The following is a 24129-nucleotide window of genomic DNA, read 5'->3' as shown; positions in this document are numbered from 1 at the left end:
CCAGGGCTGGCCAACCTGTAGCTCTGCAGCTGTTGCAAAACTACAACTCCCAGCATGCCCAGACAGCCTACAGCAGGGCATGGTGGGAATTTTAGTTTTACAACATCTGGAGAGCCGCAGGTTGGCCAGCCCTGCCCTATACAATGTATCATCTGATTCAAGGAAATAAACAGGAAGAAGGCAATGCAAATGTATTATAAATCACTACTTATGACCACAGAATTCCTCATAGAAAGTCACTTGAAAATGTGAAAATGGCATGATGAGATGAGAAGACTGTGGCCATAGACAAACCATACTCGTCGAGACGTGAGGCAGCTTATCAATGTTCAGCTACAACTAAGGGGCTTAAAAGGTAAAGCCTGTATTACACTGCCCGATTTTTCACATGAATGCTTCTTAGTGTTCATATGGCAGTGTAATGCTGCCGTCAATTGCTCGATCATTGAGCAATCCAAATCTTTTGACAGGTTAAAAAATTGCCGCCAGCAAACCACTATACAGCATGGGGATGGGCGATGGCATAGCGACTGCTCCTCCCCATGTTATCTGCCACATCGGGCGGTGTAATACAGCCTTAACTGTCCTTCCACAAAACTTCTGATATGTCACAGTGACATGTGACATATGTCAAATAAATCAATCAAATTACTGTATTTTTCGCTTTATAAAGACGCACCCCAGAGGAGGAATATAAGAAAAAAATATATTTCATCAGACCTCATATCAGACCCCCATAAATATCAGGACATCGCATCAGACCATTGCATCAGACCATCGCATCAGACCCCCATATCAGCTCTCCATGTCAGAACCCCATGAGCCCTCTGTCATACCTCCAATCAGCCCTTTATTTCTGACCCCCATCAGACCTCAAATCAGCCCTTTATTTCTGACCCCCATCAGACCTCAGATCAGCCCTTTATTTCTGATCCCAATCAGACCTCAAGTCAGCCCTTTATTTCAGACCCCCATCAGACCTCAGATCAGAATAAAATAAAACTCCTCTTACCACTCCTGCGCCGCAGCTCCTCTTCATCTCCGGCAGAAGTCACATACTCCCCTGTCTTCACCGGCCTGCGCTGCACTGTCACCTGACAGCATGCAGCGTCAGGTCATAGTGTGCGCACTACGTCCTAACACTGTATAGGGTCAGGACAGTGCAGCACCCGCCCCAGCAAAGAAGACCAGGGAGGGCGAGTACCTGCTCCCGACACCTAATGCATACTAGTGAGCTCTTTCATAATGGAAGCGCTCACTAGTATTTGCTTTATAAGATGGGGGGGGGGGAGTGCGTCTTATAAAGCGGGGGGGGGGGGGGGGAAAATATGGTAAATAAAATACACAGTAACAGTACCAACAAATACAATTCAGAAAAAGCCTCATATAGCCAAGCCATTGAAAAAAAATAATCTAACTGCTGAAAAAGAATGTAAACTGGCCATTAATACCCAAACTAGCCTCCCTATTAGGTGGTTAGAGTCATTGTCATTTCAACAAATTTTGCATAAATAAATCATGCAAACAAAGATAAACTTTGCAACAAAAATAAAAAGGCACCTTTCAGCCACTTTACTTCCTCTCCCTGCCTTCTGAACTTATTCGCTCTGAATTTATTGATAAAATGTATACCAGAAGTCACAATGCCAAGATCAGGTTGCAGAGGGAGGGAGCGGGAGTACCTATAAAAAAGGGTACAAATCTCACCCAGCGCTGGATTCACAACTACACTGTTCAATAGTGCTGTAAAATGGCCTCCATGCAGCGGCAACTGAAAATGTGCTAGAGAGAGAGACCATGGAGAGCAGGATCTCCTCTTCTCTGTTTGTAGTCTTCACACACTCTAGAGTGACAGACAAAGCCTACAGAAGGATAAACTGGCAGTAAATGCAGGATACAAGTCACATAATGGCCAGAATATGGTATTCCTCATCCACACACAATGGGCTATTCTGAAACGTCTCCTGAAAGGGCAGGTATGCATTAAACCGCTTATGGTGCTTATTCATTTTGCAGGTTAAAAAGTAACAATGTGCTTCACCGATGACATAACTAACCGAATATAAAGTATGAGAGGGGAAAAAAGTCATCCATACCATTTTCTCATCACCCCAACAATAAAATCGGAATGAGTCCTATGGGGAAAGGTTAGGTGGTATACAGCGCTCACATTTTAATTCGGGCTGATTAAATCTGCATTTTGTCTTCGGCTGAACATAAGGAGTGTGCAGACAATTAAATTACCATTTAGCCCCATAGAAAAGTAAATCATAGTGAAGTAAATCTTACATTTGCAGGCACATTCTATTGACAACAGAGCAACTTTGAAAAGATCAAACAACCTCAAAGGAGCAGAACTGTTGATTAGGTCTGCTGCACAATAGATCTCGGGAAACCAAAGTAATTAAAATTTTGCGATAAGACCTGAAATCCTAATAATGGAGAGCTTAATGTAAAACTATCATTTGTCATTTAATGGTATGTGCGGACTATAATTAACCGCATCCCACAAGAGAAATTATTCCGTTCCATCCCTACAGATGAAATTACTCGCACTTTTCTGAGATCATCACATACTACAGAGGTAAATTGCTAAAGGGGCGCTGTGGGCTCGTTAGCAGTAACATCGTGACAATTAAGATTATGCCATCTGGGGTAGGTTGGCATTGGTCAACTGAGGTTCAAGCTGAGCAAGTGTGGCTTGGACATATTAATGGCAGTTATGAGAAGCAATCAGACACGTAATAACACACTTCTTACATGAAAAAGTGTGCTGCGGACAGAGAGGTCACCTTCTGAAGAGGCCAAATCTTCCCTCTTTTGGAATTACGAATGAATTACGAATGAGGTAATCAGAAGGTCCTGACCCATAACTCAGCACAATGGGAAAGCAGATGATTAAAAGGCACAATACAAAATAAGTGGCACATATGCTTAGATCCAAAAGCCAGGCTGTTTTTTTATCATTCCATAATTTCTCACTATGTAAAGAAAGTACAGTATAATGTAGTAGTCAGTAACCCATTCACTCCCTTCTAAAGCTCTACCACTAAACTGGGATTTCTGGATAGAACAATGGCAGGATACAATAAAGAACTGCTTTAAGGGGGGGGGGGGGTTCCAGACACCTGCTATTGATGACCTGTCCTAAGGATAGGTCATCAATATCTGATCATTGAGGGCCCGGCACGTAGTAACCCTAACCGATCAGCTGTTCCCTGCAGGCTGCAGCACTGAAACGTGAAGCACAGCTCCATTCAAGTGTGGGAGCTGAGCTGCAGTAACCCAGAACGGCCACTACACTTTGATTGGAGCTGTGCTTCCTGTTCTGTTCTAGAGCTAGTTCCAGTACCGGCAGGGAACAGCTGATTGGTGGGAGCGCGGATTGTTGGACCCTCATCGATTAGATATTAATGTCTTATCCCGAGAACAGGTCATCAATATAAAGGACCCTGGAAAAACCCTTTAAATGATTGGTAAAGTGACCTTGCTCACATGCCTCTCCATCAAGATCCATTAAACCAGGGATGCCCAACCTGCTTCTCTCTGGCTGTTGCAAAACTACAACTTCCAGCATGTCTGGACAGCCTACAGCTATCAGGGCATGTTGGGAGTTGTAGTTTTGCAACATCTGGAGGGCTGCAAGTTTGGCATCCCTACCTTAAACCATTTTAACCTATTTTCTGTCTATTTTGTTCTATGTATATTACATACCGTACATATTAAAGTTTAGTTTAGGATGGTTGAATGGATTTTCCAGGCGGATAAAAAAAAAAAGGGCTTTAAAATAGCAGAGTTTCTTTAAATCCCACTCAGCGAACCCTTCCTGATATTTTCAGCAGGTCAAGCAAGGACAGGAAATGGATGGCGGCTGGTACAAGAGCAATGGGGAGAATCGATGGGAGCAAAGCTTCTTCATTATTTTAAAGGATAACTGTCATATATTTTTTTTATTTGCTAGTTTATTAGAGCTAGGCATGTATACCTGAGTTAGTCTGTCAATGATTGTCAAAAGATCTGCAATTACCTTCTAATAACAGCTTTCATTAATGTCTCCTGTCCCTTTCCACTGCTCCCTTAAAAGACCGTTGCTAGGGCCCGTCTCTGGCTAGGAAGACGGGGGGGCGGTCCTTCACACTGCATGCCTGCATTAGGCTTCAGAGTGAGGAGGCGTGTCTCTCAGTAATCCAATCTGATTGGATGGCAGTGAGCTGCTGGCTACAGCAAGTTTATATGTGACTTGAGGGAATGCAGTTTTGGCCTCAGAACTGGCAGAGGAGCCATCCTGAGAAGATCCTCATAATGTAGGATTCAAAACAGCCGTAACTAAGGGGAAAACTCAAGGAAAACAGTGGTATGTGAAGAAACTAAAGATTTCTTTATGCATAATGCTGCTGCAGCAGTAACAAATGCCAAGATAGATTTTTGAAAATATGAGTTATACAATATTATTCAAACTTCCAAGTAAGCACAATCTGCTTGTCTTTCAGTGGTAGCTCTTTGGGCCTTCTATCAAATTTTGAGATCCAGCACCAATCAAGCAGAAAACCTTCAAACCGTCATCATCCATTAATACAAGTTTTACATCTAATTATTTATTTATTTATTTTTGTGATAGCCATGTTCAAAAATCAAGTGAACATGGATACATAGGGGAAGATTTGTCAAAACTGGTGTAAAGGAGCATAGCAACCAGATTCCACCTTTTATTTTTCACAGCTCCTTTCATTTTTCACAGGTGGAATCTGATGGATTGCTATTGGCAACTACTCCAGTTTTCCCTTCCACCTGTTTTGATCAATTGCCCCCCCATAGGGAAAAAGTTTTAGCCTTGTTGGTGCTCAATCTGATCAGTCTGCTTCATCTAGCGGATATCGGTTGAGGGGATGACTTACCGTAGTTATTATTTCAAGATACTCAAGTATTATGTAAAATCTACAGTCTATAACGGTAATTACACTTTAATGAAATGTTTAATAAGTCATAGCAATATATCAGAGGTTTTGATTGGTGGGGGTCCGAGTGTTAGATAACCCCCTCCTCGGCAAAAAACAAAACAAAAAAAACACACACACACACACACACACACACAGTCATCCTCACTGATGAAGACAGAAATGAAGACTGCTTCATAGACTGTCTATTGTGGTGGTCTTCAGCAGTGAGGAGAGACAGCACTCTCCTGAGGGCTTCTAAAGTTTTAGAAATTAGCAGGGGAGTATTCAGCAGCCGGACCTTCACCGATCAAAACTTTTGATATGGCGCTATGATAGTGCATATCAAAAGGTTTGCTAAAGTGTAGTTATTCGTTTATCATCTGAAAAGTTGCGCACCTTTCAAATATATTTTCCTGTTCTGTTCCACTATTTTTAAGATCTCTGCCTTCCAACAGTGAATGAGAAGACATCCACAGGCTCCAAACCTGTCCATAGCTAGTCCTGCTCTCAACTAAGTGAAAACAATAGTATCCATCCTAGACATTGCTGTGAGCTAGATTCCCAAGCAGCTGCACAGATCTCCTACCTATTCTGAAACAACGTATCCGCTGTTATCTCAAGAGGATTGCCTTTAATTATCTCAAAAGGAATGCCAATATTACATCCACTCTGAAAGCAGGATAAGGAATGATTGAGATGGTCAACCTGATTCAGGTCTACAAAGAATGTGCGTCATTAGATGAGGATGTCTGTATGACAAGAACAGTGCATGCTGCGAGTTTGTGGCCTGTGCCAAAATCAGGAGCACAGAGAAATGCACAGAATATACAATCATGTGAATCAGGGCTAAAGTGTGTTCTCATTGAGCACAAATAAATATCTTGAAAAATGGTGAAGAACTGAAAAAAGTTAATTAGAAAGTTGTAGAACTTTTCACTTATACTGTGATTGTTATTGTTATTTATATAAAGCCCGAAACGCTCACATTTTTATTAAAGGGGTTTTCTGGGAGTACACCATTAGGGTCCATTCACAAGTCAGCAACTTGGGTCTGGACCCGTTCCACAATTTTGCAGAATGGGTGCAGACCTATTCACTAGGGCTGCAGTAAACGATTATTTTAGTAATCGAGTATTCTATCGATAATTTTTTACGAATAATCGAGTAATCTAATAAGAAAAAAATAATAGACTGTTTTCGTTTATAAAAACTCATCAGACCCCCTGCCATCAGTCCCCAACACCCTTTGTTCCCCACTGTGCAATCAGCCCAATTGCATCAGCTCTCCCCACCCCAGTGCCATGAGCTCTGCCCCCTTGTGCCATGAGCTCTGCCCCCCTTGTGCCATGAGCTCTGCCCCCTTGTGCCATGAGCTCTGCCCCCCTTGTGCCATGAGCTCTGCCCCCCTTGTGCCATCTGCTCTGCCCCATTAGCTCTGCCCCCATTGTGCCATCAGCTCTGCCCCCTTGTGCCATCAGCTCTGCCCCCTTGTGCCATCAGCTCTGCCCCATTAGCTCTGCCCCCATTGTGCCATCAGCTCTGCCCCCATTGTGCCATCAGCTCTGCCCCCATTGTGCCATCAGCTCTGCCCCCATTGTGCCATCAGCTCTGCCCCCATTGTGCCATCAGCTCTGCCCCCATTGTGCCATCAGCTCTGCCCCCCATTGTGCCATCAGCTCTGCCCCCCATTGTGCCATCAGCTCTGCCCCCCTTGTGCCATCAGCTCTGCCCCCCTTGTGCCATCAGCTCTGCCCCCCTTGTGCCATCAGCTCTGCCCCCCTTGTGCCATCAGCTCTGCCCCCCTTGTGCCATCAGCTCTGCCCCCCTTGTGCCATCAGCTCTGCCCCCCTTGTGCCATCAGCTCTGCCCCCCTTGTGCCATCAGCTCTGCCCCCCTTGTGCCATCAGCTCTGCCCCCCTTGTGCCATCAGCTCTGCCCCCCTTGTGCCATCAGCTCTGCCCCCTTGTGCCATCAGCTCTGCCCCCCTTGTGCCATCAGCTCTGCCCCCCTTGTGCCATCAGCTCTGCCCCCCTTGTGCCATCAGCTCTGCCCCCCTTGTGCCATCAGCTCTGCGCCATCAGCTCTGCCCCCCTTGTGCCATCAGCTCTGCCCCCCTTGTGCCATCAGCTCTGCCCCCCTTGTGCCATCAGCTCTGCCCCCCTTGTGCCATCAGCTCTGCCCCCCTTGTGCCATCAGCTCTGCACCCCTTGTGCCATCAGCTCTGCCCCATTAGCTCTGCCCCCATTGTGCCATTAGCTCTGCCCCCATTGTGCCATCAGCTCTGCCCCCATTGTGCCATCAGCTCTGCCCCCATTGTGCCATCAGCTCTGCCCCCATGTGCCATCAGCTCTGCCCCATTAGCTCTGCCCCCTTGTGCCATCAGCTCTGCCCCATTAGCTCTGCCCCCATTGTGCCATCAGCTCTGCCCCCTTGTGCCATCAGCTCTGCCCCCATTGTGCCATCAGCTCTGCCCCCATTAGCTCTGCCCCCATTGCGCCATCAGCTCTGCCCCCATTGTGCCATCAGCTCTGCTGCCATGCTCCTCCTGACACCCGGATTGCACAGAGTCACTGGTTTCTATGACGCTGTGCACTCCAAGCGCCTGGCCTTAGTTGCGCCCCACCCCCTCGGTTTCACCAACTTACCATTCCAGCAGGGGCGCTGCCGACACTCCATCGTTCTGCGCTGCTCTGCTCCTGACGTCACGCAGTGCGTCAGGTCGCGGCGTGCGTACATCAGGAGGTCAGAGCAGCGCGGGACCATGGACGTACTGTGGAGTGTCCGGAGGCCGCCTGCTGAAAAGTTGAGTATTCCAAGCGCAGCGGGAGACCACGGAGCGGGAGTAATAGCAAGCGCTTCACTCCCGCTCCGTGGTCACATGACACAAACGAATCTTCGATGCAAAAAAATTTGCATAGAGGATTTTTTTGTGTCGATTTAATCGAGTAATCGTTTCAGCCCTACTATTCACTTTCAATGGGGCCGGAACGGATGCAGACAGCACACCATGTGCTGTCCGCATCTGCAATTCTGTTCCCGAAAAAATAGAACATAACAAGAAAATGCATTTTCTATTATAGTGCTGGCGATGTGCGGTACGCGAAATGAAGAACGAACATTGCCGGTGTCTGCAATTTGCGGACCGCAAAACACCTACGGACATCTGAATGGACCCTTAGGCTAGGGTTACACGATGATGTGTGTCGCACGACAATAAGTGTCTATACTACCACATTAACCAAAGCACCACAGCCTCTTCAAACAGTAAGGGTGTCAGGAGTCATACCCCCATCTAACCTGAGGATAGGTCAGCAATATTTTACTGCAGGAACACACATTTAACCTAAAAAATAATAATAATAAGGTACATGACATTTGTTTCATTTGAAGCATTATTCAGTATTCACGAGAATCCAAGAAGCTGTGTCCTATCAACCTTAAAGGATACTGGTCTGTCTGAGGTCTTCTGAAGTTCTCAGGAAGATTAGCTTCATACAGCAGTCTTGCTCTTGTGTTTCCCATGTCCTGCATGCACTGAAAGAAAGAAACATGATAAGCGTGTCAGCACAACATACATGTCAGCACAACATACATGTCACCTCTGCAGCTAACTGATGGGTATTATACATTGCCCACAGATGTAAAGATTCTTCTTCAGACCCATGAACCTTTAAATCTTTTTTGGGGACACCATTTGGGAAAGGGGCACAAAATAAGGTACATTTTCCTCTTGGAAGATTGCATGAAGAAGGGGAATCCTTATACACCTGCGTTACTGATCACGTACGGTATTTTCCAGAAATGAAGTAAAAACTGTAAACCATGACTAATCACAAGAGACCCAGAAATAATAAAAAGGAGAGTAAGATAGGTCACATTTAACCCCGACCACATCAAAGATAAAGCCGCTCGCAGAGAGACCATTTTTACTAACTGCTGCATGATCTCCGGATTCCTGTTTCAAGTAAGTAACAGCCACTGGACCACCCCGAAAAGTGGCTCCGATTAACCCCCTCTGAACCACACCATGTAAATTAAATCGGGCTAAGCAGGGATGGGCTCACTGTACAGGTTGATCATGTTCTGTAACACAGAACTAAACTGTTCCCCATCACAAAACCATCAAGAAATTGCTTATATTATGTCCTGTATTCCCAAATCAGGCAGTAAAAGGGGGGGGGGCATAGAAAGTATGCAGAATAGATGTGACCTGCACCACCACTGCATGCATGTCTATAGAGATCACTGGTAATCCTGATCTATGGGCTGTCACCAACAGATCACTTATCAGTGATCTCTTCTATATGGGGCCAGCAGGGAACCTAGAGATAATTCCCTCAGAGTTAAAATAAATAAAAAATGGGTGAAAAGTAAAAAAAATAATAAAACGAAATATAAAGAATTAAAAAATTAAAATTGAAAAAAAAAATAGAAAAAAAAATAAGTGTACAAATCACCTTTAAATTTCTTTACTTGTATGGGTTGAGATTTATTAGTGTATTTTAACTGAACCTAGCATGACAAAATGAAAAAATAAAATAAAATTATATATATATATATATATATATATATATATATATATATATATATATATATATATTTCTTTTTCTCCTCAGTTTGACCATTTGTTCTTGAATAAGAGCTGCAAAATTAATTATCTCCAGTTTTATGAACAGTAATAGAAAGACCCATGTGTTCCAAATAAATACCTTTCGAATGCAGCATTCCAAAAGGTGAAATTTGCTCTAACCATAAAGACCCTGAACACCCCCATTCATAAAGAGTAAAGGGTGCTGAGGACTCACCCGCACCGAATACTAACTGTAGCAGTCATTTTCATCACAAATGACGTCTCAACTTATTTTTCATCAGTAATGAGATTTCAATTACAGTGTAAAGCAGGGCGTAATGGTCTACAGAGCCCGCTAATTATGATTCAATGGCTCCCGCATGCACGTCACATGCCTTACTTGATAAGATCACCCTGTTTACAAGCATGCATAGTGACATTCACAAATTACAGAAGTCCCATCAACAGAATAAAATGTAAAGTGTTAGAAGACAGAGTCCATACAACCATGAATAGGGCTGCTAAGTACAGGAGGAAGATCAGAAGGTATGATGTATCTTTATGCTGGAGTTTGGATAATGAAACAATACAACCCATGTGAGGACAATCACGCAGGCCGGGTCAAGTGCCCAGTTAGTGGGTCAAATTGTACTGTTTCTATAGGGGAATGGGCATTTAGGACTCCTCAATCTCAACAACTGTGGTGGTCACACAGGTCAAGCTGCTTCCAAATTTTATAACAAGACACGGAGGCGAGTATTGCATCAACTCTCTTTACTGTCCACCATAGCAGCAAAGAATGAACAGTACAATCAGAAAAGAAACCATAGCAACCAGCTCCACCCCTACATCCCAGTATATATGGGCTCAACCCTCTGGAATCTTCCGCTTTCTTTGCTGCTACCATAGCAGATAAGTACCCATGTTCCTCAGCTGGTTAATTTTATTGTGAATGTACAGTTGGGGTTCTACGTTTCGTTGTCTCTTCCTATATAGCTCTTATTTATTTATATTTTGTTGCGACTTTCCCCTTGTGGGGTTATTTTATTAGTTTCTTGCCTTTTAGGTTTTCATTCCTTCTCTTCCCCCTCTCTGTGGCTGCTCGTCTCGGCGGCGCTCTCTTGTGCTTCCGCTTTTGCGTGGCAGTCTCGTGCCCTTCCTTTAGTTCCTTCCCCCCCACCTTTTACTTCTCACCTCCGGCTGTATCGCGCCTCCCGGTGCCTTTTGCGTTCGGCCATCTCGTGCCGTCCTTGCAGTCTTCTCCTCCTGTTCTGCCGCGATCTCGCGAGAGTTGCGGTGCACAGCTCCCTCATAGCGCCATGATCTTGCGGGGCCTCGGCTCCATTTTCCATTGCATTGCAGCCGCATTACCTGCGCCGATCGGTTGCTTAGTCGGTCTTTGGCGAGTTTCTCCCCACAGCCTGTTTCTTTACATACTATTTCTTGAATCGGTTTCCTTAGTGCATCCTTTTTTATTCACAGGTGTGTTGCTACCCTTCTGATTGTTTCTTTCTGAGGTCTGGGGTGACTTACTCCTGCCACAGTTGTCCTCAGCATCATGTCTGTACGAAATTCTACCACTGCCCCTGCCCAAGACAGCCTCTCAGGTGTCCCCAAATTTAGAAAGCGGGGTGGATGTCCTTCATCCTGACGCACAAATTTCTATTCTGCACCAATCCATATCCAATGCGATAATCGCGGCTATGGGCTCCACGTCCTCAGCCCTGACACAGCCCTTCTGCGCACAATCTGGCATGTCAGCCCCAAATGCTGTTATACCCTCAGCCTCCAGAACATCTCGGAATGATGGTTTAGATCCATCCCAAGATAACGCGGTTGTCCTGCGGAAAAGAAAGAGCCTGCCCACGCCAGGCAGAAAAATCTTGCGCGTGGAAGTCGGCCTGGACTCTTCCTGAGCCAGAGTCTGATTCCAAAAGGGAATCCCTTGAGGAGGCATTAGAGGAGTCTGCATATGACTCACATGAGGAATTGGCTGATGTGAGGGTAGATCCGTCACCTTTAGGAGTGTTATCAGCCACGGCTGCCCCTTTAGAGGAGCAGACCGTTCAGGGGGACCTTCTGGTAGACACCTTAGGGGAACCACTATTTAACCCAGAGGAGCTCCATCACCCCCGCTTCGCAGAGTGGCTCCCTGCTACTCACGTGGCCCAATATTTGGAGTCCAAGATAACCAAGGAGTCACGTAACAAATTCCTCACAAAGTGTGCGAGACACCCACAGTAGATGCCAAAATGGTGCAGTTTCTCTCTAAAACGGGGTTTAACCCTAAAAAAGGATTGGATTCAGCGCTTAGGGCCGTCCAAGACAAGCTTCTTGACCTTACTGGCCCGCTGGCGAGAATTTTTGATATGGCGGAGTCCACCAAAGCCGAAGGTAGGCAAGTGGATCCGGTGGAGTTAGGAGGTTGGATCCAGAGGGCAATTTGCATAACAGGGAACGTTAACACTTACCTAGCCATAGAGAGACGCAAGGCCATATTAATGAAAGTGGAGCCCAAGCTTTCTAATCTAGCTTTATCAGAGGCGGGCAAAGAGGCCAAAGGCTTATTATTCGGAGAACCCTTTATCAAGGAACTGGGGAAGTATGTTGGTGCCTTTACAGCGCTGGACAAAGCCCAAACTTCTATGAGGAAGGTTTTCAACCCTCGTTTTTCTGGAAGGGTCGCAGCTACAGTGGCCGCCTGTCCGGCCTTTCCAGTTTCCATTCCCGCAGCTCGGGAAGAGGCTCCTATACTTACCGGTCCTCCCTTCAAGATCAGCGGTACCAGCCGTCGTTTTTTCCCTCAAGAGGCATCCCAGGACAATCCAGAGGGTTTCGTGGAGCTCCCAGCTCAAGACGACCAATGGGTAAGTCCCAATCTTCAGCCTCTGTTACCTTCTTTGACAAATTGTGTAGGGGGCAGACGCGGTTTCTTTTTTTCATGTCTGGTCAGGAATCACCTCAGACCCATGGGTTCTGAACACCATCAAGGGCTTTGTTATAGAACTGATAGACGTCCCGTCCCACCTTCCTCTCCCCCCTCCGATTCGAATGTCCGTGCCGGCTCTGCATCAGCTTCATTCGGAGCTAACGGAACTGTTTCACAAGGGGCAATAGAGCGCGTGTCTGCACGCACCGAGGGCGTTATCAGCAATGTTTTCCTTGTGCAAAGAAGGGAGGCCAGATGCACCCCATCATCAATTTGAAACCGCTAAATTCTATAGTACAATATCATCACTTCAAGATGGAGGGAATCCATCTATTGCGGGACATGCTCCTGCCCGGCGACTTGATGGTCAAATTAGACCTCAAGGACGCGTACTTGACTGTCCCGGTGTCCCCGTTTCCGATGGGGAGAGCAGATTTGGCCGGTAGTGGCCTGGCTCCGCAGCAGGAGAGTCCGCATGATAGTCTATTTAGACGACATTCTCATTATCGCTCAAAGTCGCTCTATTCTTTGCAGGCATCTCACCATGGCTGTCAACCTTCTCTCGAACCTGGGGTTTATTGTCAATCAGGAAAAATCGTGCCTGACCCCCTCCACTTCAATGGAGTTCCTAGGGTCCAGAGATTCTATTGCTCTTACGCTCAATCTACCCCTGACCAAAGTTTGCGCCATCCGCAAGGAGCTTCGACATGCATTGCTTCGTCCGCACTTGTCACTCCGTCACCTGGCCCGGTTGATTGGACTTCTAGCCTCCTCCATTCAAGCTGTTTTCCCGGCCCCCTTGCACTATCGAGCCCTTCAGCGGCTCAAGATCGCCCACCTTCGTGCAGGTGCCTCCTATGCAGACACCATCTCCTTAGACAGGGATACGAAAGACGAGTTGCGATGGTGGATCCAGAATCTCTCGATCTGGAACAGCAAGGCTATCTTTGGTCCTCAGCCAGACCTGGTCATAGAGTCAGACGCCAGCTTACACGGGGGGGGGCACACTGCAATGTAGTGTCCACAGGGGGTCCTTGGTCCCCGGAAGAAGCCCGTCAACGGACTGGAGTTATTAGCGGGATCATTGGCGATTCGCAGTTTCGCCAATGGCATCGTCACAACTTGTATCAGACTGAGGATGGACAACGTCTCTGCAGTTCGGTACATCAATGGCATGGGCGGGACACGCTCCTCGGTTTTAACCTGTTTGGTGAAGGATTTCTGGGAGTTCTGCCTTTCCAGGGGCATCATGGTGGTGGCGGAACATCTTCCCGGTCTCCACAATGCGTTGGAGGACTGGAATTCTCGCTACATTCGGGATTCCAGCGATTGGAAGTTAGATGGGGAGGTGTTCCTGGCTTTGTCTCGCTGGGGTCCTCCCTCTGTAGACCTGTTCGCGTCCCGGTTAACCGCTCAATTACCCAGGTTCTTCAGTTGGCGGCCGGACCCTCTTGCGGAAGCGGTAGACGCGTTCCTGCAATCTTGGGACGGGACATTAATGTATGCTTTTTCCCCCGTTTGCCCTCATTCCGCGGGTTCTCCTTCAGGTGCGGCGTCAGTCAGCGGAATTAATCCTCGTCCTGCCCCTTTGGAGATCCCAGTCTTGGTTTCCACAGTTGCTGGATCTCCTGGTTAATTTTCCTCTCCTCCTACCGGACCTTCCCTCCCTTCTCCTGGACCCAGCAGGAGAATCTCATCCACTCTTACAGTCGGGTTTCCCTTCGTCTTCTCGCATGCAGGGTCTTGGGATCCCCGGCGAGATGTCGGACGTTTCAGAGACGACCATCTTTCTACTGGAAAGCGCGTGGGCCCCAGGTACACAACGTGCTTATAGAGCCGCTTGGGACTCTTGGGCTCGTTTGTGCGGAGAACGCAATGTGGATCCCCTTCGAGCTCCTGTGAGTTCAATCTTATTCTTTTTGTCCTTGCTCTACAACGCAGGGAAGGCCTAGCGTATGATCTACCTGTACAGATCTGCAATATTTTCTAGACACGAGGGCTTTGATGGTTGTCCTGCGGGTCAACATTCTCTTGTGTGTCGTTTGCTAAAAGGGTCTCGCCTCTCCCGGGCTCCCAGACCACGTTTTTCGGCCACCTGGGATGTTTGTGTAATTTTGAATTTTCTCCGAGTGGGCGTCTAATTCCCAATTGTCCCTCCGCCAGCTATCTGCTAAACTGGCCACATTGGTTTGCTTGATCTCTTGTAAGAGGGTCTCGGACGTTCGGGCTTTGGATGTCGACGCTCGTTCATTTACACCGGAGGGTGTTCATTTACACCGGAGGGTGTTCATTTTAATATTTCCAGGCGGACTCAAACTAATATCCGCTCAGTGGTTTATCCCTACTTCCCGCATTCGCCCCAGCTATGTCCAGTAGCTTGCTTACAAGAGTATGAGTCCCGCACTTCTTCATTACGTTCTCCTGAATTTCCTCACTTGTTAGTTTCTTTTTGCAGACCTTATTCTCCGGTCACCAGTGTTACTCTTTCTCGCTGGGTAAAGTGGATTCTTGACCTGGCAGGCATAGACACGGGTATTTTCACGGCACACTCGGTTTGCAGTGCGTCGGCTACCTCAATGGCGGTGTCGGGGGCCCGCCTTTAAGATGTCATGAGGCTGGCAGACTGGTCTAGGGTCTCCACGTTTCGGGAATTCTATTTCCGGCCTCAGTCACATGTCTTTGGGACTGTGGTTTCTCAGCTTTAAATTTGCAATATGAGCCTCCGTGTCTTGTTATAAAATTACATGATTTTCCTATTTTATGACGTAAAGTCATGATTTTATTAAAGACACGGAGGCGAGTATTGCCCTCCCTATTCCCGCCCTGGGTTTTCGGTGTGTCTATGTGTGCTATTTATACGCTGTATTACGTAGTATTTGTAAGTTATTCATAGGATGTGCTTTATGACTATGTTCTTTTGAAAACAGTATTGCTGGCAACCAGTTTGTTCTTTATTTCCGATTGTCTTTGTACCCACAGGTTGAGGCGTTCTTGCACTTGAGAATGATCATCAATGTTCCTGTTTGAGTTTACTACCTGCGCTAGTTTGTAGCCTCCTTCCGTTGAAGATGTCGCCTATCAGGAGTTGTCTCTTCGTTTTCAGAAACAATTCGTTTTCAGATTCCAGATTCGTGGAGAAATCCCTTCAAGCCTTTAAGTGAAATCACTGCAACATTCAAAGTCACAATGGTTCTAACTGTTTTGAAAAACTGAAAGCTAGCTGTGTGTGCCCAGAAAAAAAATAAAATAAAATCAATGCTGGCTTTTGTACCTCAATAACCAATATCTACATAAACAACAATTACCAGCATTAGTATTGGCACCGAAATTCTGAATATTAGAGAGGAAAACTTGTGAGAAGGTAGGGAACCTGTACATACAAGTCAGGTCCATAAATATTGGGACATCAACACAATTCTAACATTTTTGGCTCTATTACACCACCACAATGGATTTTAAATGAAACAAACAAGTGCTTTAACTGCAGACTGTCAGCTTTAATTTGAGGGTATTTACATCCAAATCAGGTGTAGGAATTACAACAGTTTGCATATGTGCCTCCCACTTGTTAAGGGACCAAAAGTAATGGGACAAAATAATGATCATAAAATCAAACTTTTGCTTTTTAATACTTGGTTGCAAATCCTTTGCAGTCAATTACAGCCTGAAGTCTGGAACGCATAGACATCACCAGGCGCTGGGTTTCATCCCTGGAGATGCTCTGCCAGGCCTCTACTGCAACTGTCTGCTGTTCCTGCTTGTTCTTGGGGCATTTCAGCCCTTCAGTTTTGTCTTCAGCAAGTGAAATGCATGCTCAAATCGGATTTAGGTCAGGTGATTGACTTGGCCATTGCATAACATTCCACTTCTTTCCCTTAAAAAACTCTTTGTTTGCTTTTGCAGTATGCTTTGGGTCATTGTCCATCTGCACTCTGAAGCACCGTCCAATGAGTTCTGAAGCATTTGGGTGAATATGAGCAGACATTATTGCCCGAAACACTTCAGAATTCATCCTGCTGCTTTTGTCAGCAGTCACTGTTTTTGAGGCTCACCAATGGTTTAAATCTTGTGGTGAACCCTCTGTATTCACTCTGATGAAGTCTTCTCTTGATTGTTGACTTTGACACACGTACATCTACCTCCTGGAGAGTGTTCTTGATCTGACCATCAGCTGTTTTCCGTTGCCTTCCGGGTCTTTTGGTGTTGCTGAGCTCACCGGTGCGTTCCTTCTTTTTAAGGATGTTCCAAACAGTTGTTTTAGCCACGCCTAATGCTTTTGCCATCTCTCTTATGGGTTTGTTTTGTTTTTTCAGCCTAATGATGGCTTGCTTAAGCGATAGTGACAGCTTGAGAGTTGACAGATTCCAAATGCAAATAGCACACTTGAAATGAACTCTGGAACTTTTATCTGCTCATTGTAATTGGGATAATAAAGGAATAACACACACCTGGCCATGGAACAGCTGAGAATCCAATTGTCCCATTACTTTTGGTCCCTTACAAGTGGGAGGCGCATATGCAAACTGTCGTAATTCCTACACCGTTCACCTGATTTGGATGTAAATACCCTCACATTGAAGCTGACAGTCTGCAGTTAAAGCACATCTTGTCCGTTTCATTTCAAATCCATTGTGGTGGTGTATAGAGCCAAAAATGTTAGAAGTGTGTCGATGTCCCAATATTTATGGACCTGACTATATATTGCTTTCTAGAAAGCATTTTCAACTAGGAAACAAATCCACAATGAATGACAAATAACAGTCAGTCAATCTGGTGGTATTTCCGGTGATCATTATCTGAACCTAGAACTAAAACCATGTCCCACTAGCTCAAGGGGCAGCAATCTCCAACATTCCAGCTGTTGTGAAACTACAACTCCCTTTATGCGCCATTCACGTCTAAAAACGCCAAGAACAGCCAAGCAACTGTGCATATTCAGAGCTAAAGTTTAAGAACAGCTGGTGGACCGGGGGTTGCTGACCCCTGATCTAGCTGCACTGCATCACACTGTACCCCACTGAAAATTAACTAAAAACACATGGGGCCTGAACAAAACTATCTGTTTAAAGTAAACCTGTCACAATGAAAAAGTATTCTGTAGACAGCAGGATTTAGAACATTATAATATAGAGAATTATAATTTATGCATTTAAATTGCTACTCTTTATGAGTTTAACAGTCCAGTGTGCAGACCAACTTAGTGAATGACTCGTATAAACAAGTTTTCCATAAAAAAATGCCAATTGTGCTAGCAAGGGCATGGCGAGAGCAGAACACACACACCTTTTGTGGAGCTTTTATTATCAGGAGCAGTGTAAATATTAACTTTTATTCAGAAGGCAGAACTTAGAGCAGAGAACTGAGAAGCATGGAGTAGCCTTCTCTTCTGCTCTGAGTGATGGATGTGGTGGTCTCTTTGTTGGATCTGACAGCAGAAGGGAAGGCTGTGAAGGAGCTCAAGGCAGAGAGAACATCACAGTGAACATTCGCCTCCTGGACCCTTTTAGGAGCAGAATAAAAAGTTTATATTCACCCTAAACCTGATCATAAAAGCTATAAAGTATATTTGTACTGTGGCTCAGTGGTTAGCACTGGTGCCTTGCAGCACTGGGATCCTACGTTCTAACTAGACCAAGGACAACATCTGTATGGAGTTTGTACATTCTCCCAGTGTTTGCATGGGTTTCCTCCGAGTACTCTGGTTTCCTCCCACACTCCAAAGACATACTGATAGGAAACTTAGATTGTGAGCCCCACTGAGGACAACGTAATGCTAATATCTGTAAAGGCAGAAAATAACAGCCCTATACAAGTGAATAAATAAATACTGTCCTCCCCAGCCCCTACTTCACACCGGTAGCAGGGTTGCATAGTCAAAACTGATGACAGACTCCCATTAAGTTGTATCAATTTATCTTCTATCACAGCTTCTCACCAAACAAAATTCTAGCCCTATGGATGAAATGGCTATTTTAAAGAAATATATCAGAAATGTAGAATGGCTAAATTAAACAAAATCGAAAAACTATTCAAATGGTCTTTTTTCACACCCAGTATAGAGAAACTGAGATTTTCTGACACAAGTGAAAAAAAAAAAAAAACCTACATGATTTAGATACAAAGAGATAATTATTAGTGTAATATTCTCAGAAACAGGTTGATGGATGAATCCGTCAAGTGTGCCAAGAGCTATTAGCTGCATAATCTCTCTTGGTCGAGAAGGAGGACTTGAGAGGAAAAGTCTACTCAGCTTAATTATGAAGCAATGGATATGAAACACAACACAAATTGTTAAACACGCATGAAACCTCCAGAGCTACCCAATTACACAACATATTAGGTAGTGGAACACAAAGGGACACTAAGTTTAGAAAAAAACTAAGTGCGAGTGGGGATTGGGGGAGCCAAGAAACAAAGTTTGCAAGCAGTGTTGTCGAAAAGGGACAAAAAAAAGCCCATGTCCTCCTGTGGACCCATATAGGAAGTTGAGGTTACCTAGAGCGGCCATGGCTTGGATTAATAGCATAAAAGGACAGTAAAAGAAGGTTTCTGCTACATCTAGCAGCTTCCAAATCGGTAAAAGCTAAAATTATTGCCCCTAAAAAGGTCCCAAAGAAAAAACTTCTTTATCAAAGATTTTTCTATGACTACCTCAGTCATCACAATACAGTGTCAAGAGAGACCATTACAAAATTATATTTTTCTCAGATTTTCCTAAATGGTCAATGCAACTAACAATTTTTAAGTCATCAACCGTATTCCGTAAATCAAATTTCACTGAACAAACCACCCTGTGATAACGGCATAAAAAAAAAAAATTAAACTCAAATTATTTTATAGGTTGTAAAGAACTGAAAATAGCCATTTATTGAATTTGCAGCGTTAAGAGGTCACATTTAGTATATTAGTAGGATGCACAGGATTGCTGGTCCCCCAACCAGGGTGCTCACAGTCCCGCAGTGTCACCCCACTGCTAAAATAAGAACCGGAAAATTGTAAATGACCCAAGTTCGTTTGAATATTTGGCAATGAAAGTTTGGAAATAACTCAAATTCCTTTAAATGTTCCGTTGAACAATAGAATTAGCTCAGGAATAAGGTTTTCAATATTGTCCCCAATAGTCAGCAGCAGCATATAGCCTTAAATCCTCTGGTTAGACTTGTTAAGGCAGTGTACAATTATAGACGGCAGAGTCTCGCTATGTTGCTGACCTAGCGGCGTCCCACTTAAAGTCAGTATTAGAGCATGTAACAATACCACTGGCTTTTTATGTTAGAACGATCTTACCGTGTTGGAGGCTTCTGCCATCCGATGTTGAAAGCCTCTGCCGTCCAGCGAAACTTGCTCAGGTCTCCTCCTCCAGTCGGGCAGGTAGCGTGTCTACAGCGTTATTTAATCACTGCGCGTGAGCCCGCTGGTTTGGATCTGGACTCTGATGACCACTGAGGAAGGGGATACTTCAACCCCCCAAACATATGTGAGTGCACCACATCGACCACACTAAGGAACAGTGTCAAAGCCGATTTGAAACTTTGCTTGAAAGGTGGAAAACAGACCGAGTCCAGATCCAAACCAGCGGGCTCACGTGCAGTGATTAAATAACGCTGTGGGCACGCTACCTGCCCGACTGGAGGAGGAGACCTGAGCAAGTTTCACTGGACGGCAGAGGCTTTCAACATCGGATGGCAGAAGCCTCCAACACCGGTAAAATCGTTCTAACATAAAAAGCCGGTGGTATCGTTACATGCTCTAATACTGACTTTAAAGCGGGACGCCGCTAGGTCAGCAACATAGCGAGACTCTGCCGTCTATAATTGTACACTGCCTTAACAAGTCCAACCAGAGGATTTAAGGCTATATGCTGCTGCTGACTATTGGGGACAATATTGAAAACCTTATTCCTGAGCTAATTCTATTGTTCAACGGAACATTTAAAGGAATTTGAGTTATTTCCAAATTTTCATTGCCAAATATTCAAAAGAACTTGGGTCATTTTGATATCTTGTTGCCATCATTGCTGCTACAATTGAACCATGCTGCTATAATCAATTGCTGCCATATTTATTTTATCTCTAAGTGGAAGTCCATGTGATGTAACATTTTTACTGTATTTATAGATTATCAGGTAGTGTTGTGTGTTTGCCCCTGGATGCATTGTAACAGTTGTAGTGCTGTGGCCTTTTAAGGTGCAACCTCCAGTGTTGACAGTCACAGGTGAAACAATATCTTAATCACCTTTGCTGCGAGATTGCCCTTTAGAATTTTTAGAAATATTGTGTCAGATATTTTACTACTGTATATTCCATAAAATAATGTATTTTAATCCTACTAAATAAAGTCAGTGACCCAATACCCTAGGTGTGCCCAGTCCTTTTTATACAAGAGGTCACATTTACTGAAATCAAAAGCTATTTCTATCAAAACTTAACAGGCCAAGTTAGGGTACTTTCACACTTGCGGCAGAGGATTCCGGCAGGCAGTTGACGGCAATCCGGACGCAAAACGGATGGCATTTGTCAGACAAATCCGGATGAGGATCCGTCTGACAAATGCACTAAAATACCGGATCCGTCTCTCCGGTGTCATCCGGAAAAAAAGATCCAGCATTTATTTTTTTCACAGATTTTAATGATCTGTGCATGTGCGGACCGGAAGAACGGATCCATCAATGCAGCAATTTTAATGCCAGATCCGGCACTAATACATTTCAATGGAGAATAATGTCATTCTGGTGGAAATCCACCAATCAGCAGCCTCACACATCCCTGCAAATCCTCCAATCACTATCCTGCGGGTTAAAACGTAGGCCGGAGGAGGACTGCATGCAGCTCAACCAGTCCTTTGACGGCATCACCTGGAACTCCCTCATGGCGATAGATATCGCCTTGTCCAAGAGGCTAGGCGTCTGTGACCACAGCACCTCGTCTTGGGGCAGCGCCCGCTCCATGGTCAAGCTCATCGACATAACCAGCCACGGCTTCTTGCGCTGAGCATCGGAACATGAAATGCTCTGATGCTCATAACAGGGGGCTGCCCGGATGAAAATGGGGGTATGTCCGGGTTCAGCTCTGAAGTCAGACAATCCCTTTAACAAAGAACCTCCGATATCACCTTCACAATTCTTGCATCCATTGAACTTGTGGATTTTTGGAGAGTTTCTGCTTGAATTTCTTTGCAGGATGTCAGGATAACCTCCCAGAGCTGCTGTTTTGATGTTGCCTCCCACCCTCATAGATGTTTTGATAGAGGATACTCCAAAGGTTCTCAATAGGGTTGAAGTCAGGGGAGGATGGTAGCCGCACCATGAGTTTCTCTCCATTTATGCCTCCAGGCAGCCAATGACTCAAAGGTATTCTTTGCAGCATGAAATGGTGAATGGTCATGCATCAAGATGAATTTGCTACAGCAGTCACGGTTCTTCTTTTTGTGCCATGGAGTAAAGTGATCAGTTGCAAACCATCTACTTTGCAGAGGTCATTTGCTCACCTTCAGGGACCCTATAAAGAGCCAATCAGCGCTTTCCCCATTCCAGCCAAAAACATGACTCCACTTCCTTGGTGACATCACAGCCTTGTTGGGAAATTGTGGCCATCCACCAACCATCCACTACTCCATCCAGGGTTGCACAGCACTCATCAGTGAAGACTGTTTGAAAATTAGTCTTTATGTATGTCTGGGCCCACTGCAACAGTTTCTGCTTATGAGCACTACTAGGGGTGGCCGAATAGAAGTTTATGCACAACTGCAAGCCTCTGGAGGATCCTACACCTTGAGGTTAACAGGTCTCCAGAGGCACCAGCTGTTTCAAATACCTGTTTGCTGCTTTGTAATGGCATTTTAGCAGCTGCTGTATTAGGCCTCTTTCACATGGCCGTAGTGCTCCCGTGGCCGTATTGCGGGCCGCATACTGTGGTTCCGCAATACAGGGGTAACTAGCCGTGTGCATTCCACATCACGGATGCGGACCCATTCACTTAAATGGGTCCGCAAATCCAGAGATGCAGTGCGGAACGGAAGCACAGAATCGAACCCCATGGAAGTACTACGGAGTGCTTCCGTGGTGTTCCGCGCTTCCGTTGCGCAAAAATATAGAACTTGCGGAACTACCGGATCGCGGACCCTATTCAAGCGTTTGTGAAGATTTATAGTGTTAGAGGGCCCCGATCCACATGACGTTAATGGAGAAGCTTGGTCCTCTGGCAGCAAAGAAACAATTAAACACATTCAGAAACTGAAGCTAAGGGGCTGAGCAGAGATATAGCGCCTCTACTCTGACATCTTGTTGCACCACGTCACAGAGAAGTAATATTGTCATCATTGCTTGTGTTATCAGAGTCTTGGCTAACCTGGAATTTCATTAATAATCTGTTCACATTCATGACCCCATTACATAAAAAAAAAAAATAATGACTGGCATTCCCATTGTAATATAAAGAAATGAATAGGTTTAAGGTACCGTATACTTTTGTATGGAATAGCATAACCCTAAGCCCAACTGATACACAAAAGAAAATGCCATCAATGTTTTTACCCTATATGATCATTTCAGCCCTGTAGCGGAACAGCATGGCTTTCTCTGCATAATTCTTTAGGACAATGCATATGGCACATAAAACTAGGTTAAAGGGGTTTTCCAGGAGTTCAATATTAATGACACTTCTTCAGGATAGGTCATCAATATCGAATTGGTGGCAGTGCACCAGACAAAAAAAAAAAATACCTAGTAGCCATTGGCTCCTGAACTGAAAAATTTAGGAGCCAAATTACTTTTTTAGTCGCCAAATCGAAACAGACTCAAAATTTGGGTATCGTGACAACGATACAAAATTTTGATTCGCTTTCGTCACCATAAAAAAGTATTGCGATACTCAATACCACGCAAAAAAAAAAATAATAAACACACACCCCAAAAAAATTTTTTTAAAAACCCGCATGCGGCTGCGCCATGGTCGGTGCCCGTGCATTACAAACCGCAGCACGGGCCCGCTCAGCACACGTCGTGTGAGAGAGGCCTTCATCTGATTAATTTGCCTGTCAGAAACCTTCCTCATTATGCCTTTATCTGCACAAACCCATCTGTGCTCACAATCGGCCACAAACCAGCCATTAGCAGACCATGATAGGAACAAGCCCAACTAGTGACGGGGACGATGCTATGGAGGCAGCCTGCAACAATAATGCCGGAAATAGGCCAGATCACATTACTCAATGATGGAATAGCCTGCCAGAAGATTTTAAAATTAGTGTTAAACTAGCTTAACCAACATCAATAGTGTGTGCCATACAAGAAGTCTTAAACATATAGTTAACAATTTTAGCACAAAGATATATGTATATATGTTATATATGCATACATACAAATACTCTAACCAGAAAATTCTTGCAGTTGTGATTTGTGGTTACCTGCATGTAGGTAGCACTCCAGTATAGCCGACAAGACTGCAGGGGAAATAAGAAGGGACTATACCGTTAGCTGTCAGAGGAGGAAGGAGACCGTTTCTGTTCCGACTCCACCCCAGCAGTACAGATAAGCATCAGCATTAAGCGGACAGATAAGGTATTTTTCACACTGTAAATTACTTTAGAACAGTTAACAGCTTTTCATGATTTTTGGTATACAAATGTTTCATGGGATAAGCCCTTAAGAAAAAATAAACTGCAGATTTTTTTTTATAGTGTGGCATTTTCATTTA

At 44.9% G+C, this 24129-nt stretch overlaps 1 protein-coding gene across 2 annotated transcripts in view; it reads right to left on the bottom strand.

Moving 5' to 3' along the window:
* SMAP1 (small ArfGAP 1) overlaps positions 1-24129 on the bottom strand; it is a 217423-nt gene that overhangs the window by 128210 nt on the left and 65084 nt on the right. For both annotated transcript variants that reach the window (XM_044290199.1, XM_044290200.1), the window contains exon 3: positions 8386-8471. In XM_044290199.1, coding sequence (XP_044146134.1) covers positions 8386-8471 — 86 coding nt within the window. The remainder of the gene's footprint in view (positions 1-8385; positions 8472-24129) is intronic.

The sequence above is a fragment of the Bufo gargarizans genome, chromosome 4 (assembly GCF_014858855.1).
Source record: "Bufo gargarizans isolate SCDJY-AF-19 chromosome 4, ASM1485885v1, whole genome shotgun sequence".
Lineage (NCBI taxonomy): Eukaryota > Metazoa > Chordata > Amphibia > Anura > Bufonidae > Bufo > Bufo gargarizans.
Note: the sequence above shows the minus strand (reverse complement) of the source record. Positions and strands in the feature narration are given on the sequence as shown.